At 41.0% G+C, this 17,729-nt stretch overlaps 1 protein-coding gene across 1 annotated transcript; it reads left to right on the top strand.

The window, feature by feature from the left end:
* Nucleotides 1-904: 904 nt before the first annotated feature.
* LOC128108955 (T-complex protein 11 X-linked protein 2-like) lies at nucleotides 905-16,776 on the top strand. The gene is made up of 9 exons (XM_052735982.1): nucleotides 905-1,028; nucleotides 4,271-4,400; nucleotides 7,766-7,886; nucleotides 8,661-8,881; nucleotides 10,733-10,869; nucleotides 12,106-12,323; nucleotides 12,412-12,593; nucleotides 13,725-13,888; nucleotides 16,547-16,776. The coding sequence occupies exons 1-9, from the start codon at nucleotides 905-907 to the stop codon at nucleotides 16,774-16,776; spliced, it is 1,527 nt and encodes a 508-aa protein (XP_052591942.1).
* Nucleotides 16,777-17,729: the final 953 nt, after the last annotated feature.

Raw genomic sequence — 17,729 nt, 5'->3', positions numbered from 1 at the left:
GGGATTAAAGGCATACACCACCGCCGCCCTGGGTGGTTTCTTGATTTTAGATGAAACCAAGATTTAGAGATTAATTCTAATCTGAAAAGAATGATAGCAGCCTGAAGGCCCCGCACAGGAAATTTTAGCCTCCTGCCTCTATTGTGTAGTAAAGTGAACGTGTTTGCCTGTCTGTCTGCCTTGTGTTTTGGGGTACCCTTGGTGTAAGACAACCCCCAGTTTACTCCCCAGGAAACACCATCCTTTGTGACTCATTTTGGACTGTCTAACTTAGCGTCATGCGTAGGGGGGTGTGCCACGCGGGCTTCATGATTTCCATGGTCCTGTCAAAGATTTTTCTGATGGTATCCCCTCTTTCTGGCAGCTGTGGTATGATCCAGGGACCTCCTTGACTGGGAAGCCAGAAGGCTTTTCAGTAACCGAAGCAGCTATCGTGGGGAAGGCCTTCAAACAGCAAGGACCAGAAAGAGTTAAGGAACCAGGTAGGCTTTGGGTGTGAATGTTCCCTGTTGTCCAGGTTTAGGACGCCTAATGGTGGACCTGAAAAGAGAATTCAAGAGGAAGAAGCTTTTCCTAGTTTGGCTGGTAAAGTGGTAAAGTGTTGTGTCTTCTTTCTGGTGAGTCCACTTTTGGATTATGGTTTCTCTTTTGCTTGTTTAACGCTAACGCTAATTATTTTAGTAAAGGAACTTCCATTAGTAGCAAGTTATTCTTAAAGTATGTTTGAGGACCTGGGTTCTTTCTCTCAGAGGCCCTAGAAGCACTTTTACTCTCCACAAGGAATAGCGACATTGTCTCAAAGGCCGACCACCGCCATTGAAGAGCTCCCCCACCTTGTCCTTGAGTCAGACCTGTGTGCTACATAAATTTCCCTCTTTCCCCTTCCAGTCCAGATACCATCAACATGCCCAAGGCCAAGAAAACTAAATCCAAGAATGACTCCAGTGAGTCAGAAAATGGGGTCCTAAAGCCTAAAGCACCAAGCAAGAACCAGGACAATAAGACCAGTTCAGAGGGCCCCTCTCCAGGTGGGTCGGTAATGAAAGTTATTATGGCAGGTTAAAAGACCTTGCCTTGGAGGTGGTGGGAATGGGAGGTGGGTTGGGGGGAAAGGCTGGGGGGTGGGAGGAGGGAGGACAGGGGAATCGGGGGAAAAAAAGGAGAAAAAAATCGTGAAACCACCAGGTGGTGGTGGCACACATCCTTAAGTGCAACACTCGGGAGGAAGAGGCAGGTGGATCTCTGTGAGTAGTTTGAGGCCCGCCTGATCTACAAAGTGAGCTCCAGTCTTGAAAAAACAAACAAACAAACAAACAAATCAGGAAACTTGTGGCATAGGTGCCTTTAAGGGATATAGAGAAAAAGCCTTTTGCAATGAGTCATTTCCTCTTCATTGCTCTGCCTGGCCCCTCTTAGGTATTAATTTCTTGTCTCTCTTCCAGTCTTATCTTTACATACAGGGTTTAGGGCCTTCATTGGTAAGTGAAATGAAAATTCAATTTTAGAGACAAAGTATAAATGTCTGTGTTTGAAGCCTTATTAGTGTTTGAATCACTTAAAGGCATGGGGAATATAAAGCAGACACACCAGGGCAGTTGCCCTTATGAGGTCACAGTGACTGTGACAGCATGCTCAAGAGCTGCCACTCTCAAGGCAGACAGACTCTCAGCATGGGTGGGGGAGGTGAGCACAGAGCTTCAGCCTTAGTTGGGAAGCTATTGGTAGCTGATAGCGCTGTGAGATGGAGTCAACTTTCTTTGGCCTCCTCTCCAGTAGATGGCTACACACTCAATTATCAATAGCTTCTCAGTTGTGTTTTAGTCATCTGTTGATTCATGAACATTAGACTTTCCAGCTTTTAGTGTCTTTGATTTGTATTTTCAGCATTTTGCAATACTCACTTGACAGATCTTACACGTAATTGGGCAAGTTTATTCTAAGGCATATTTCTGACTATTTTGATGGAATTACTTTCATGAGTACCTTCTCCAAATTCATTATTGATTCCTAGAAAAGCTGCTCTTTTTTTTTTTTTTGGTTTTTTTGAGACAGGGTTTCTCTGTGTTGCTTCGCACCTTTCCCAAGTGCTGGGATTAAAGGCGTGCGCCACCACTGCCTGGCCAAAGCTGCTGGTTTTTACAAAAACATTTTTAGGACATCTTCATACATGTATACAATATGAGATTTTATGCCCAATTTCATACACATCTACAACGTATCTTCCTAGATTCACTTCCTATTCTTTTTTCTTGTCCCCCTCCTTGTCGTGGTGAACCATCTCTTCTGTCCAACTAGTCTCCCTCCTACTTTCGTGCTTGCTTTGATGATTACATAAATTTAGAATTACTTGAATGAGGATGGGTGGGAGATATTTCGTGGTATTTGAGTGGGTCTTACCAGTGGTTACACCACTGTGGAAAAGATCTACTTCACCCCTGGCAGCCAGTTAACTGCCCAAAGCTCCTCAGAATGGAGTGGAACCTCATGAGCTCCTCTCCCAACTACCATGGAAAATTGATGGGCCTGATCTTGTGTGGCTATTGTGCAGGTAAATACTATGCGTTCCTGGTTGCAATGACCATACCATATCCAGAAGATAGTATTTCACAGTACTCTTCCCCAGTCTCTAGCTCTTAATTCTTTCCACATCCTTTTCTCTGGTCCTTGGAAGGGGTGGTATAGATGCTCCATTTAATGCTGAGCATGCAACACTCACTCTCAGCCTTTGGAGCAGTTGAGTCTCTGCATTGACTGCCATTCACTGTAGAAATAAACTTCTCTGACAAAAGGTTAGAGCAGCACATATGTTGGGTATAAGCAGAGATGTTTAGAAGACATCATGACAAGCATCATTTAGCAAAATAAATGTAGTAGACTTTCTACTCGGGTTGTGTGTTCCCCAGCTGTGGGCTTTGGACCAGGTTTATAATTCCAGGTATGAGTTCTGTCCTACGAAACAGGCCCCAACTCATTTCACAAAGCAGTTGATTTACCCCATAACAGTCATGCCATTGTTGTACCATTGGAGGTATCTATTGGAGGTAGGTATTTGTTCTGGTTTGAGTGCAAAATATCAGCTATCGGGTCTCATATTTGAATACTTGGCCCCAAGCTGTTGCTGTTGTTGGGGAAGGTTGTGTAACCTTTAGTAGGAGTCTTACTCAGGGAAGTAAACACTGGGAGAAGGCCATGCTATAGCATAGCCCCTGTTTTGGGTAGGGTTTACTATTGCTGTGAAGAGACATCATGCCACAGCAAATCATATAAAGAAAACATTTAATTGGGATGGCTCACTTACAGTTTCAGAGGTTCAGTCCATTGTTATCATAATGGGGAGCATGTGTATTATTAGGTCCAATTTTTGGGTTTTGAGGTTTTTAAAGGCCTATCTAAAGATTAGAGTGGAACATGGAAGTTTCCCACTCTCATTGTATCAGTACCTATCTGATCTTTCATCCATTTAGGGTTTTTTTTTTTTTGACAATGAGGCCCCACCATTTGGTGTGTTAATATTTCAAATTGGTATGTCTATTTAATGAATTGTTTCATTTACCAACAAGCAATAGCCCTTTTTGTTCCTTGTGGCTGATTTTTGGTTTTAAGTCTACTTTCATCAAATATAAGAATCACCACATCAGTTTGTTTATGGCTTCCATTACATGGAAGAAGGTTGATTTCCATCCATTGGCTGTGTTTGGATATCTTTGCCATTGGACTGTTTCTTATTAGAGAGCACAGGTAGTTGACTTTTGTTTTTGAACCCAGTCAGTCTGTGATTTTATATTGGTGAATTGAGGCTACTTATTTATTTATTTATTTTGACCAGTATTGAGAAAGCTTTGCTAATTCTATGTCTTCTTTGGTTGTTCTGATTGGTTGGATTGTTGGCAGTTAGTTTCCTCCTCCCACACTGATGTTGGGAGTTTTCTGCTTTCTTATTGGACTCTTCCCTGGTTGGTTTTTGTTTATCATTTTTTCCTCTCATGAACTGAACTACTTCCTGTTTCCTAGTAGGTAAGACAGAGCATTTCTTTAAACATTTTGTAGTCTTGGTTCAGTTGTCATAAATTGCTTTAATTTATGCTGGCCTTAAAATACTTATTTTGTCATCAATTTTAAGAAATACCTTTTCTGGATATAGCAATCTTGATAATTGACAGTGGTTTTTTTTTTCATGACAATGAGACCCTACCCATGAAATCAGAACAATACAGTCAACTAGACAATTTGTGTGGGATCTCTTTTGATGACTACTATACTTTTCTTCCAGTGAGCCAGCCTGTAGTACTTTCTACTGAAGATATAGAGACAGCTAATGAAGTTTCCAAATTGAGCATTGCCCATGAAATCGTAGTAAACCAAGATTTCGTGGTACAGGAGAATGATTTATCTGGAAACAGGTACACGTACTTATTTATTTACTTGTCATAGTTATATAGGATAGATAGTTTTTGGTCATGTTTGATTTTTTTTCTATTAAAACATGCAGTGCTTGAGTCTGTCTTAAATAGTATCAAATACAACAGCAGAATAATCAGTATAATTATTTAATTCTGCTGAGTGGTGGTGGCACACACCTTTAACCCCAGCACTTGGAAGGCAGAAGCAGGTGGATCTCTGTGAGTTTGAGGCCAGCCTGGTCTACAGAGCAAGATCCAGGACAGGCATCAAAACTACACAGAGAAACCCTGTCTCGGAAAAAAAAAAAAAGGAAAAAGGTGTTCAAGTGGGAATGAAGAGATGACCCAGTGGTTAGGACCAATTACTGCACAAACACGAGGACATAAATTCAAATTCCCTGAGCACATGTAAACAGTCTGGCATGGTGTTGTGCAACCCATGCACTGTAAACCAAGCAATATGTGAGGCAGAGACAAAGGGATCTCTAGGCCTTGCTGGCTGCCACCCTGACTCTATTTTCTGTAAGAGGCCCTGTCTCAGGGGATAAGATGTAGAGTGGCAGAATAAGGCATCCAGTGTCCTTCTCCGGCCTCTATATGTGAACCCTCTCAAGAGCACATAGACTGTACACACATACACCACAGTCACACACACACAGTCAAAATATCAAACTATATCTAAATAGTAAATAAACCAATGTAATTATTGTCAGAATGTTAATTCTTGGTTTTTAGAGAAAAATTTCAGATCCTTTCAGGTATACTTGAAGGTTAGAGGTGCTCGAAGCTACTCTTAATTTCCTGCAAATTAAGTGGATCCAGATAAACAACTTTCTTATTTTAATTTCATTTTCTGTGGATGAGTGTTTTGCTTCTCATGAGTGTATCACATGCACGCAGTGCCCAAGAAGACCAGAAAAGAGCATTGGCTACCCTAGGGCTACAGTTCCAGAGAGTTGTGAGCCACCATGTGGTTGCTGGGACTCAAACCCTGGCCTTGGAGATAAGCAGCTAGTGCTCTTAACTGCTTAGCCATTTCTCTAACCCCACAAATAACTTTTCTAATAATGATATTGCCATTTGTCATGAGTAAGAAATTTCAGAGCATTTATATTTTCTGATTTAGTAAGAAAAATGAGCCTTATTGGAGTTTTTTATAATTACATTAATATTGAAATACATAAATGAGTCATTCAGCAATTGAATGCCTCTAATGGATCATTAGTAGTTAAGTGTGGGCTGGAAAAATGACTTAGAAGGTAAACGTGCTCACCATCAAGCAAGTCTGACAACTTGTTCCATCCCTGGAACTCTCATGGTGGAAGGAGAGAACCAACTTGTACAATTTATCCTCTTACCTCCACACAGATTCTGTTACACTTTGTATGTGTGTACATGTGCATACTCATTTGTGCACACAAACACACACACACACACACACACACACACACACACACACAATGTAAGCATAAAGAGTTAAAAGAATACAGTTTTTGCCAGAATATTATTTTATAGCTTTTTAAATTTACCATCTTGAATGCCTCTTTTATTTTGCCGCTTTAGGGATTCTGTTACTTGGTTTTTGTGATTCTCATGTACCTTGGATTTATTCTGCTTGTTGCTAATTGTGACACAGCTAAGTACACCTTCCATGAATGGAGTTTTCACCAAAACACATGTATCCTAGAAATCTTCATTCAGCTCATAGTCCTTAGAATCTGAGTTATATTTCTTTTTCTGGATTTACTTTCCAATACTTATGGAAACACCATTGCCATTCATTCTTTAACAAGCATTTATTGAGTACTTATTAGGTGGAGAGTGGAATGGTGAAAACTGAGGACATACAGGTAAGTATGATGTTGTCTTTGCCATCAAGAAGCTCTGTAGAACAGATAATCCAAGAGCTATTGTGCAGAGGGGCACATTCTGTCTTAGCTAATGGATGGAGTTCTTTGTTAGTATGCAGTTGCCTGGGTGACTATCAGAGGAAGACTGTCTTGAAATCATAAAATTGGAGTTGACTCTCCAGAGTATGAATGGGTACGCTTTAGGTGATCTGTTGTGAAAAGTACTCTAAGGGATATGTCTCTTCCAGGGCAGAGAAAGGTAGAAAATTATTCCTACTCACTCTAAACAGATTACTATTGCTTCAGTGCAAGGTGTTGGGGAAAGGAAGGATTCAAAGTCAGGGAGAGTTGACAGAATAGCAGCATGCTGAGCCATTGAGGTTGTATATCTGGATTCTGTGATGGAGCTCTTGAACGACATTAGATGAACAGGACATGTGCCCAGATTTGGATCTTGGGAAAATCATTGATTTTCAGCAAGGATGTGTCATATTTTGGGGGAGGATGTTCACTTTACAGACCATTGTAAATGTACAGGTGTGAGATGATGTTTGATAGGATGGATTCCGGAGACACTTAAACACTCTGGAATGTTTTGACCAAATGGATAAAATGAATAGGGGCAGTGGAATTCAAAACTCTTAAATATGTCAGATGGATGACAGTTGCTTGCCTTCCACGGTTAGATGGGTGTGGTGGGGGAGTAACGTTAAATTTTTGTGTAATTTGTATTTCAAAAGAAAAATGTGAATTTTTATTGCAAAAAGTTTATTTTTGGGAAAAAGGTAAGCTTTCCAGTTTTTAGAAATAAGGTAAGTGAAAAGCAGGTCTGAAAGGGGGAAGGGTAATAAGTTCCATCTTGTCCTTCTGTGAAGTGTATGAAATTCTTCATCACTATCGACATGAAAAAATCCTCTCTACACTCCAAACTCGTGTGAAAAATATCACACACTATGTATACAGAAATAAAAATGCAGTCACACAGCTAGGCTAGATACAGGATTAGGTTCAGAAAGTCTGAATCCAATTTTGGTTTGTGGTTCTTCCAAGGGGGAGGTAGAGGGAGGGAAAGGAGAGGAGAAGAGTGGGGTTGGGAGTGGGGGACAGACTGAGAAGAAGAGAAGGGGACAGAGAGAGAGATATTGATGGGGGAGATAGAAAGACAAAGAGAGACACAAGGAGATACTGGGAGGGAGGGAGGAAGAAAGGGAGGAGGGGAGAGAAAGGGGAAGGAGGAAGGGACGGGAGGATGGAAGGAGTGGGGTATGTGTGGGGAGACAGCGGCTGATTGTGCGCTTTGGTATCTTTCTGTGATGATCTAAGGTTTTTAATTTATTTATTTTTTTAATGTGAGATCAACTGCAGTTAATTCGGCACTTCTCAAATCTAAATGTAGCTCTACTCTGGTCTATAAGTTTAATGGTTTTTCATAATTTTAAATGCTGTTTGAGGGGTCATGATCCTGTATCAAGTCTCTAGGTAAAGATCATTTTGCACATTTAACTTTCTTAATAGTCTGGAAAGCAAGTTTGTGGAGACAATGTACAATGCATTTTGGGACCACTTGAAAGATCAGCTGTCACACAATCCTCCTGACTTTTCTTGCGCTCTTGAACTTATAAACAACATAAAACAGGTGAGTAGCCAGCCCTCTTTCTGTTGATACAAAGTTTCCAGGCCTTAGACCTTGGATTGTTAATATTAGTATTATTAATTTTCTAAGTAGCTTACTTTCTGAACACATATGGAATGGATTGACCCTCACTTTATTTGTACAAGATATAGCTTGAGGGTTAGGGTATTACTTTAATAACATAATATGTCATTCAATAAAACATGTTTTCACTTAACTTCCACTTCGATTTAAGTGTTCCAGAAGCACAGAAAATAATGCAAGTTCTTGCCCACAAAGAATTTATATTTTGATTCAAAAAGCTATTTCAAGTGAACATTTAAGAATACCTTGCTTATTTCACTCTTGCTTTTTGGAGCAAAGTCATCTAAAAATGCCCGTAGCCCTGGTTAAGAACGCATCATCAGGCTGGAGAGATGGCTCAGCCGTTAAAGGCTAGGCTCACAACCAAAAATATAAGAACGCATCATCATTTTGTGGAGGTGCACATGTTGTTGTAACCTATACTTAATTGTTGCCCCACTCTTATTTTATTCATGGTTTTATGTCATTCTTCCTTGAAAATAATCACTACTGCTACAAATGATTGTAAGTGAAGCCTAGAATTATAATTGTCTTCCAAAAGAGAGAAATGACTGTGTACGAAATTTAAAAACTCACTTTCTTTACCTCTAGAAGACAAAGTCTGACATGCCTTTAGCCTGAAAGCACTGCTCACTGGGTGTAGATTTAGGATTCTAAACCAAATATGGCTCCTTTGATTTTCCTTTGTGGCAGATTTTGGTGTCACTGCTACTACCACGTCAGAACCATCTAAGAATTGAGATTGAGGAAGTGCTGGACGTGGATCTCCTAAAACAAGAAACAGAGCATGGGGCTCTGAATGTTCCTCATCTTTCCAACTATATTCTCAACTTAATGGCCCTCCTCTGTGCACCAGTTCGAGATGAAGCTGTTCAGAAACTAGAGAGCATAAAAGATCCAGTAGAGTTACTGAGGCAAGAATCTAGTCATGCTGTTTTAATCTATTTTCTGTTGTTAATAACGTGGTATCACAGTATGGGTAAATTATAAAGAGAAAAAACTTATTTTGGCTCTTGTCCTAGAAGTCCAAGGGTTAAGGGACTGCATCCAGTGAAAGCTTTGTAACTGATGAAGTCTCAAGGTGGTGCAGAGCACCCCGTGATGAAAGAAAGTGTGTGTGTGTGTGTGTGTGTGTGTGTGTGTGTGTGTGTGTGTGTCCTAGTTTTTCTTAAATCACTGGTTTTCAGTCATGTGAGTTCTAGCCTGCCATGCTTCTGTAATCCTGGTGATGGTCTAAAGGCTTTATCCTTAAACTCCATAGTTGCATTAAGTTTTCTACCCTCTCACGATCTCACTGTTGGGTTTAAAGTTTACTCTTTTTGGAGCAGCAATCTATTTTCAAACAGTAGCATATGCTGCTTCTGAAATCTACCTTATGTACCATGAAAGAAAACTTTAAGCCAGATATTATGATAGACCTCTGTCTTAATTGTTGTACTCCCGTGTGGAAGACCTGATGAACGTCATTTGTTCACTTTTTAATTCTCTACTTTTACTTTTTCATTTTTAACAAATTATTTATTATTTTATTTTATGTGTATGAACATTTTGCCTGCCAAAATGTATGTATGGGCACCATGTGTATGCCTAGTACTTGCCATGGCCTGAAGAGGGTGTTGGATCCTCTGGAACTGGAGCTGGGATGTTTGTGACCCACTATGTTACTACTAGGAATTAACCCAGTCCTCTGCAAGAGCAGCAAGTGCCCTTAACAACTGAGCAATCTCTCCAGCTTCTCTTTTTTCATTATTTTTGACAGCTTCATAATATATACAATGCATATTATCATTTATTATCCCTCTCCCCATCCTGCTGATCCCCTTCTTCTTCCCAATTGCTCCTCTTCTGACATTTGTGTCTGATTTGATGCAGGGCGTGAAGGTAGCTGCTACTGCCTTGCGTTCATGATTGCAATGGACTTGCCAAGTCCAGAAGACAGCATTTCCTCTTCATTAGATCAAGAATACTTTATTGGTATCCAAGAATATCAGACATATTATAGATACTCTCCCTCACCCTACTCATACTCGATACCCCATTCACATTAACCAACCTTTTTTTTTTAACGACTTTCTCTAAACTCTTTCAGATTCTGCCCGTTTCCCACATTTTCAGGTATTTCATAGATTAGCAGTCCTAATGTTCAGCATTACTTTTCTCCCTTAGTCTGTTTTGTTGTGCTGTAGCAAAGTACTCAAGTTTCATTAATTTCTAAAATGCATAGATTTATTTCTTGGAGTTACAGAGGATGGAGCATTTAATACTGAGTTACTGCATCTGGTGAGGACATTCTTTTTGGGGGGTGGGGACAGTTTGAGACAGTTTCTCTGTGTAGTTTCAGTCCCTGTCCTGGATCTCGCTCTGTAGCCCAGGCTGGCCTCAAACTCACAGAGATCCACCTGGCTCTGCCTCCCGAGTGCTGGGATTAAAGGTGTGCGCCACCACCACCCGGCCGTGGTGAGGACATTCTTAACGCATTATAACATGATGGAAAACATTACCTGGTCAAATTAAGCAACGTTAAATTCTTAGCCTCGAGTTCTTTTATAATTGAATCCACTTAGACCTGACATCAACACCTCTCATTAGGTCCCTACTCAAAGCAATTAAATATTTTTTTGAGTACATGTTTGTAATTGAAGTAAGTACTTTGCAGGTCTGTTCTTATTCTAAATACTGGGATTTTATTATTCCTTCCTTGAGCTCCACTCCTGAACATTAGATTTCCTTTCAAACTGTAAATATTCTGTTTTTGTCTGTGACAGGGGGATTTTCCATGTTCTTAGCCTGATGAAAATGGACATGATGAACTATACTATCAAAAGCATTCGGCCATACCTGCAAGAACATTCTATCCAATATGAACGAGCTAAATTCCAGGAACTCCTTGACAAGCAGCCCAGTATGTTTAAAATTTAACTGGAGTGGGGGGAATTGGCCTTTGAGTTCCTTTTTTATGGTGATTTTTCTATTTTTGAATAGAAAGTTTACTTCTTGGATCAAGAATGAAGAGAAGCAAAATTTTCTAAGACAGAAAGACCAATACAACTCACTTTAATTGAGTTTATTCTTTGCCACTTTCATACATGTACACAGTGCAATCTGATCACTCCCAACCCCAGCCTTCCTTATGCCCTCCCACTCCCACAATTCCCCTTTTAAAGAGTCCCCTGTCCTACTTTCCTGCCTTTTTGTCTGATGACCACCCAAGTTTGAAGATTACCCACATCGTCATGGGTATGGAACTATCCCCAGGAGTAGGGACAGCTCACTTGGTGGTACAGCATTGAATGACTTCCCCTCCCCCAGCAGCTACCTCCAGGTAGTTCCTGGAGGACAGCACAGCCCCATGAGCCCCTCCCCTCCCCATGACTGGGTTTTGACAGACCCAGTCTGCACAGACTCAGTACAGCCTAGCTGTCTCAGCTGCTTTGAGATCGTGACTGCAGCAACCATGTCATGTCCAGAGTATAACACTTCACTGTCCTCCTCTCTGTCGTCCCACTTTTGTCCTCTCTCCACCTTCTCTTCTCCGTGGTTGGTATTCCGTGAGCCTTCGAAGGGGTGTGGTAGATGGTCTGTTTAGAACTGAGTGTGCAATAGTTACTGTTTCTCAGCACTTTGAGCCACCACAGATCTTTACACCAATTGCTGTTTGCTGCAAAAAGAAGCGTCTCTAATCAAGGCTGAGAACAACACATGGGTATGGATAGAAATATTTAGAGGTAGTTTGGCAACATTTCCCTTTAGAAGAATGAAGCAGTGGGTTCATCCTTAGGGACTATGAACTCCTCAGACACGGGTCTTTGCCAGGCTCACAAAGCCAAGCAGGAACTCTCTCCTATGGTGTGGGTCTCCGATTCTATCAGAAAGTTATTGATTGCCCCCATGTTGGTCCTGTTGGCATTGCACTGGTTTGCAGATCTTGCCTGGAACATTGGTATTGTGGTAAATGGGGTCCACAGGTTGGTGGTGAGTTTCCCACCCGATGCCGGCATAGCACCTTCTTGTACTGTGAAAGCAATTCTGGAAGGAAATACCCTGTTCGGTTCTAGCTTTTAAAAGTACTGAGACTATCTTAAACTCTCCAACTCTAGGCCTTGTGGTTTAGACATATATGTTCCTTTCTCTTTCCTAGATCTCCTTGATTGCACCACCAAATGGATGACTAGAGCTGCCACAGATATTTCCACACCACTGCCAAGTACATCTGTCTCGTCAAGCTCCTCTTCTGGCACAATAAGTTCATTTCCATCTCCAAAAACTGATCCAGAGCCACCTAGTCTTACAACAGTGTTATACCAAGGATATTTAAATCTTGTTCTCAGGGACCATGGAAATGAAGAATTCCCTGAGGTAGGAATGTGTGCTGAGGCACAATCTTGTCTTTTACTTAGAAGCTCCATTCTGACTCCTGACAGCCTGTTCTTTCTTGCCTAACCAGACTCTACTGATGGATAAAGCACGACTACAGAACATGAAATCCAGATTACGCCACTTGACCATTTTAGCTTCAGTTTTACTTGTGGCAAGAAGTTTCTCTTGTGGTGTTTTATTCAACTCACCAGAATTTGTGGATAAACTGAAGTGTATAACCAAGGCGTTAACAGAAGAATTTAGCTCCAAGTATGTCCCATCGATCTTTCCGTGTGTGTGTGTGTGTGTGTGTGTGTGTGTGTGTGTGTGTGTGTGTGTGTGTGTCCAGGCACATGCATACACACATGTATGTACATGGTCATTTTGTCTGTGCAAGTGTGTGCACATGTCAAGGCCAGGGATCAATTGCAGGGGTCTTCATCTTGTTTTCCAGCTTATTTTTTGAAACATGAAGCTGATTAATTAGGCTAGGCTGGCTGGTGAGCAAGTTCCAGGGAGCCACCTGTCTATGCCTCCATAGTGCTGTGATTACAGTCATGCACTATCACATTTGGCTTTTTGTGTGGCTACTGTGGAACTAAGCTCAGGTTCTCATGCTTATGTGGCAAGCATGTTACCATGTGAGCTTCCCAGTTCTCTCATAGATTTCTTTTAGAGTGACATTTAGGCCATCAGCAGGCAATATAACATCCCATTATCCTTCACGCAAAGGCCCTTTGGGAACTAGATCCAAAGATTGTTGGTATTTTAGGTTTGGCATAGAGAAGAATAACAGTTTCCTACCCAGAAGGAGGATAAGGTGATTACTTTGCTACAAATATTCATTATTATGTTTTCCAACACTGAGACACTATGTATTTCATCAAGGGACTGTAGATTTTTGTTATTTATACCCAGAAGTTGACCATTTAGTCATTAATATTGATTGCTAATTCTCTGCATGTAGAGATTCTATATCAAAGTAGAAAGAGGAATTAGAAATTTAGTTTTATTAATTTATTTGCATTTTTTGGTAAAGTAGGAAAGTATCCTATGTAAAATATCTAAGAATCTTTCAAGAATATTTTAATGTTCAGGATCTATCCAAACCCTTGCCCGATATATATTGTTCCATTTAAAGTTGGCATCTAATACCACTTGCATGAATAATTTGGTACTTCAGGGATAATAACAGAACTCTTTTACATGCTCATTGATTCATGTTGTGTATTGATGGGGAGAGGGTCACAATTCTTCCTGGGTATGCCTAACTTCTAGTATGGGCTTTTTGGGCTTGGCCTCTATGTCAGGGAAACTCTATTTTCTTTTCTTTCTTTTTTTATTAAGAATTTTTTTTCATTTTACATACCAATTACTCTATTTTCTGTCTTCACTATCCAGGCCAGAAGAGTCTATGCTCAGTGTCAGTGAAAAGGTATCGCAGGAAATCCATCAAGGGCTCAAGAACACAGGCCTCACTGCTCTGAGCAGTGAGAACAGGGCATCTCTTGTAGGCCAGCTCCGGAACATTGCCAAGAAGGAGAACTGCATTCGTACCATCATTGGTAAGAGTCCTGAAAGTGATAAGAAATAGCACTAAAATGCCAGGTGGGAGGTAAGCTCTCCTCCAGCAAGGCCACACCTCCAATCCCTTCAAATCCTATCAAAGAATTCCACTCCTTGGTGACTAAGCATTCAAACATATGAGCCTATGGGGGCCATCTTATGCAAACCACCACATTCCATTCCCTGACCCAGACAGGTTTATAGCCATATCATAATGCAAAAAAAAAAATCATTCAGTCCAACTTCAAAAGTCCCCATAGCCTATCAAATTCTCAACACTGTTTAAAAAGTCCAAAGTTCAAATTCTCTGAGACTTGTGGCAATACCTTAACTGTTTGTAACCTCTTATAAAATCAAAAAGCCGATCACATACTTCCAACATACAATAGCACAGAATTTACATTAATATTCTGAAAGTGGGAAAAGGAGCATAGTGAGGGAATATTGGCCCAAAGCAAGTCCAAAACCCAGCACATCTGATGTCAAAGTACTCTTCACATCTCCAACTCCTTCTAGTTTTGCTGACTGCAGCATGCTTCTTTCTCTTGGGCTGGTTCCACATCCAATCTGTAGCCTTTCTTCATAGGTATCTCACAACACTGGCATCTCCAACATAATCCAGGCTTCACCTTCACAGCTTCACAGAGTGTCCTCTCTGGACTTCCATTCAGGGGCGTTCGTGCTACACACCTGGGGAGGGAGATTCCACAACCCTTTTCTTGAATCCTTACTCTAAGCTGGAACTACATGGCAGAAGTTGCCAGGTTCTGCGGCTTGCTGGGGCTGGAACAAGGTCCCCTCCTATAATTACATATGCATCAGATTTCTGGTTTTGATGGCTTTCTTCACTGCTTAAGCTTTCCTTTTATTCCTTTTCACAAGGTGGAAGCTTAGCTGAGTGGGGCCTTACCCTGAAGTCACCACTTCCTTTATTTCATTTAGCATCGGGCTTTTCTTGAAATGTTTTATCTCAGCATTGGCTTTAGCTCCATTACACTTCCTGATGCTCCTTTTCTCCCCAAACTATACATTTTGCATTTTTCCTTGCTCAGCTTGTTCCTTTTATTATAGATCTGCATAAAAGTGATGACTGAAAGCCACACAACAGAGTCAATACTAGGCTGTCTTGAATCTCTTCTGCCAATGACATTAATCCAAAACTCTTCATTTTAGCTTCAGCCAGGTTTTTAGGACAAGAGCAAAATACCACCACATTTTTGGTCCAGATATTACAAGAACCATCTCTAGGCCACTTACTACTATTCTTCCCCCTATGAAACCCCTTGAGCTGGGCCATCATAATCTAAATTGTTCTCAGCACCACTGTCTTTTACCCTCTTACCAGCATGACCTATTAAGCCCTGCTTAAAATATTCAACTGATTTTTTTTATTTATTTTTATGTTCTTGACTGCATTTCCCCTCACTCCTCTTCTCCCAAACCCTCTTTCCCCCTCTGTCCCCCATTCACTCCTCTTCTGTTTCTATTCAGAAAATGGCAGATCTCCCATGGATATCAACAAAACATGGCATATCAAGTTACAGTAAGACTAAGTATCTGCCCTCATAATAAGGCTGGAAGAGGCAGTTTAGTATGAGTAAAGGGTCCCCAAAGTCCCTGCTCCCACTATTACTAGTCCCACAAGAGGACCAAGCTACACAACTGTCACATATGTGCAGAGTGCCCAGGTAAGTCCCACGCAGGCTCCCTGGTTGTTGGTTCAGTCTCTGTGAGCCCCTATGAGCCTAGGTTAATTGATTCTGTGGTTTTTCTTGTGCTGTTCTTGACCCTTCTGGCTCCTACAATTCTTCCTCCCACTCTTGCGCAGGATTCCTGAAGTCTGCCTAATGTTTGGCTGTGAGTCTGGATCTGTTTCCAATAGTTGTTGGATGAAACCTCTCTGATGACAATTAGGCTAGGCACCAATCTATGAATGAGTATAGCAGACTATCATTAGACATCATTACATTGATATTTTTTTTCTCCAGTTGTGTTTTGTTCTATCCTAGGTCTCTGAGCCATCCAGCCTGTGGGTCCTGGTGCTCCAGGCAGTGTCAGGTGGGCTCACTCTCAGTCATGGTTCATCTGCTTTCTTAATGCAAAGTCCTCAAATCTATATTCCACCAATAAGCAGCATGATCAGGCCTGTCATAGCAATAACCCATTTCCCAGGACCAATTTCTGTCTTAGTCACTGTTCTAAGGTTGTACAGTAACACCATGACCAAGGGAACTCATATAAAAGAAAGCATTTAATTGAGATTTTCTAACAGTTTCAGAGGCTTAGCCCATTATCACCATGGCAGGCAACATGGCAGGAGGCAGGAGTGGTGCTGAAGAAGTAGCTGAGAACTACATACTGGTTTGCAAGCAGAGAGCGAGACAGAGACTGGACTTGACATGGGATTTTGAAACCTCAAAGCCCACCCCCAGTAACACATCCACTCCAACTAGGCTGCACCTCCTAATCCCTCTAATCCTTTCAAACAGTTCCACTTCTTGGTAACTAAGCATTCAAATATATGAGCCTGTGGGGGGGGGGTCATTCCTAGTCAAACCACTACACTGAAAAAATGTAAAGTTTTCATGAGCAGGCAGTGAATGGTGAGTTTCTTCTGAATCTCTTCTTTCTACTTTTCATTTTTTCTCCTGTGACAGAACAACGGATACATTTGTTTCTTAAATGCTGTTTGATTCGTGGAATGCAAGAATCTCTTCTAGACTTCCCTGGAGGGCTTCTTTTCATTGAACCAGAGTTGGCAGAACTAGGCTGGAAGTTTGTTAATCTGATGCATCACAACCAGCACGTATTTGGTCCATTCTATGCTGAGATCCTAAAAAATATCATCTCTCCACCGAATGTAGAAGAAAACGAAAAACCCATCTGATAATGCTGGTCCCCAGTCCTGGCATGACGTATCTGAAGAGAGGACTCATCATACTCCCAGAATGACATCATCTGTGGCACATAATTACAAGTAGCCCTCTTCCTCATTAAAAGCCAGGATGCAACTGAAGGGGCCAGACATATAAACACCCAATGGCCCAATCCCCTTCCTTAATAAATTCCTGAGCTGCAAGAAAACCTCAGTGTCTTTTATGATGCAGCTGAATCCAGGTCTCTTGCACCTTTCCCCCAACTATCAGAAAAACCACGGGGCTCAGTTTTTCCTGCAGTGGCAGGCCAGTTTTCAATATGGTAGCTTGGGCAGGCATCAAGGAATGGTATTAACATCATTTTCTTCACTTAGAAAAAATTTTCTTGAGTGATACAAAAAAAATCTACAAGATTATCTAGAATTAAGTGCTTCTGAAGTCAGGAACCTATTGAATTACAAAAGAGAATACAAAACAACAATTCTGCTTCCAAAGTCCCCTATGCATTTAAAGGGTATAGTGATACTATTACTGCATCCTATTTTGGCATGTGGTTTGAAGCATTTTGAAATTGAGAACAGTATGAAAGTTGCTGTTGTCAGCGTACATTCAAGTGAGACCAAGATTCAATTATCATAGGATTTCTCTCTCTAAAGTGATCCTACAGATCGAGATTGGAGTCCCTGACAGTGACCCACACCTAGAAAGTTAGATCAGTTATTGACCTGTATCAAGTCTATTCTTGTTCCTCTTCTATAATGTAATGATGCTTCTGTTTCCATATCTCTAGGTTTTGAATACCTTATTTTTGAATGAGTATTCAAAGATAGGACAGTCACTATGCTTTTTACCACTTCTGTTTTGGGGCTCTTAAGTGCTAGCTATGATCATTGACTAAACTAGCATCACAAATGTTATAAGTTCACAAGGACTTTAGTTTATTTTCTGTTATAGCCAGGCAAAA

The sequence above is a fragment of the Peromyscus californicus genome, unplaced genomic scaffold, assembly GCF_007827085.1.
Source record: "Peromyscus californicus insignis strain IS unplaced genomic scaffold, ASM782708v3 Scaffold_10__1_contigs__length_136768540, whole genome shotgun sequence".
NCBI classification, from domain to species: domain Eukaryota; kingdom Metazoa; phylum Chordata; class Mammalia; order Rodentia; family Cricetidae; genus Peromyscus; species Peromyscus californicus.
The sequence above is the reverse complement of the archived record's forward strand: the minus strand, read 5'-3'. Positions and strand labels throughout refer to the sequence as shown.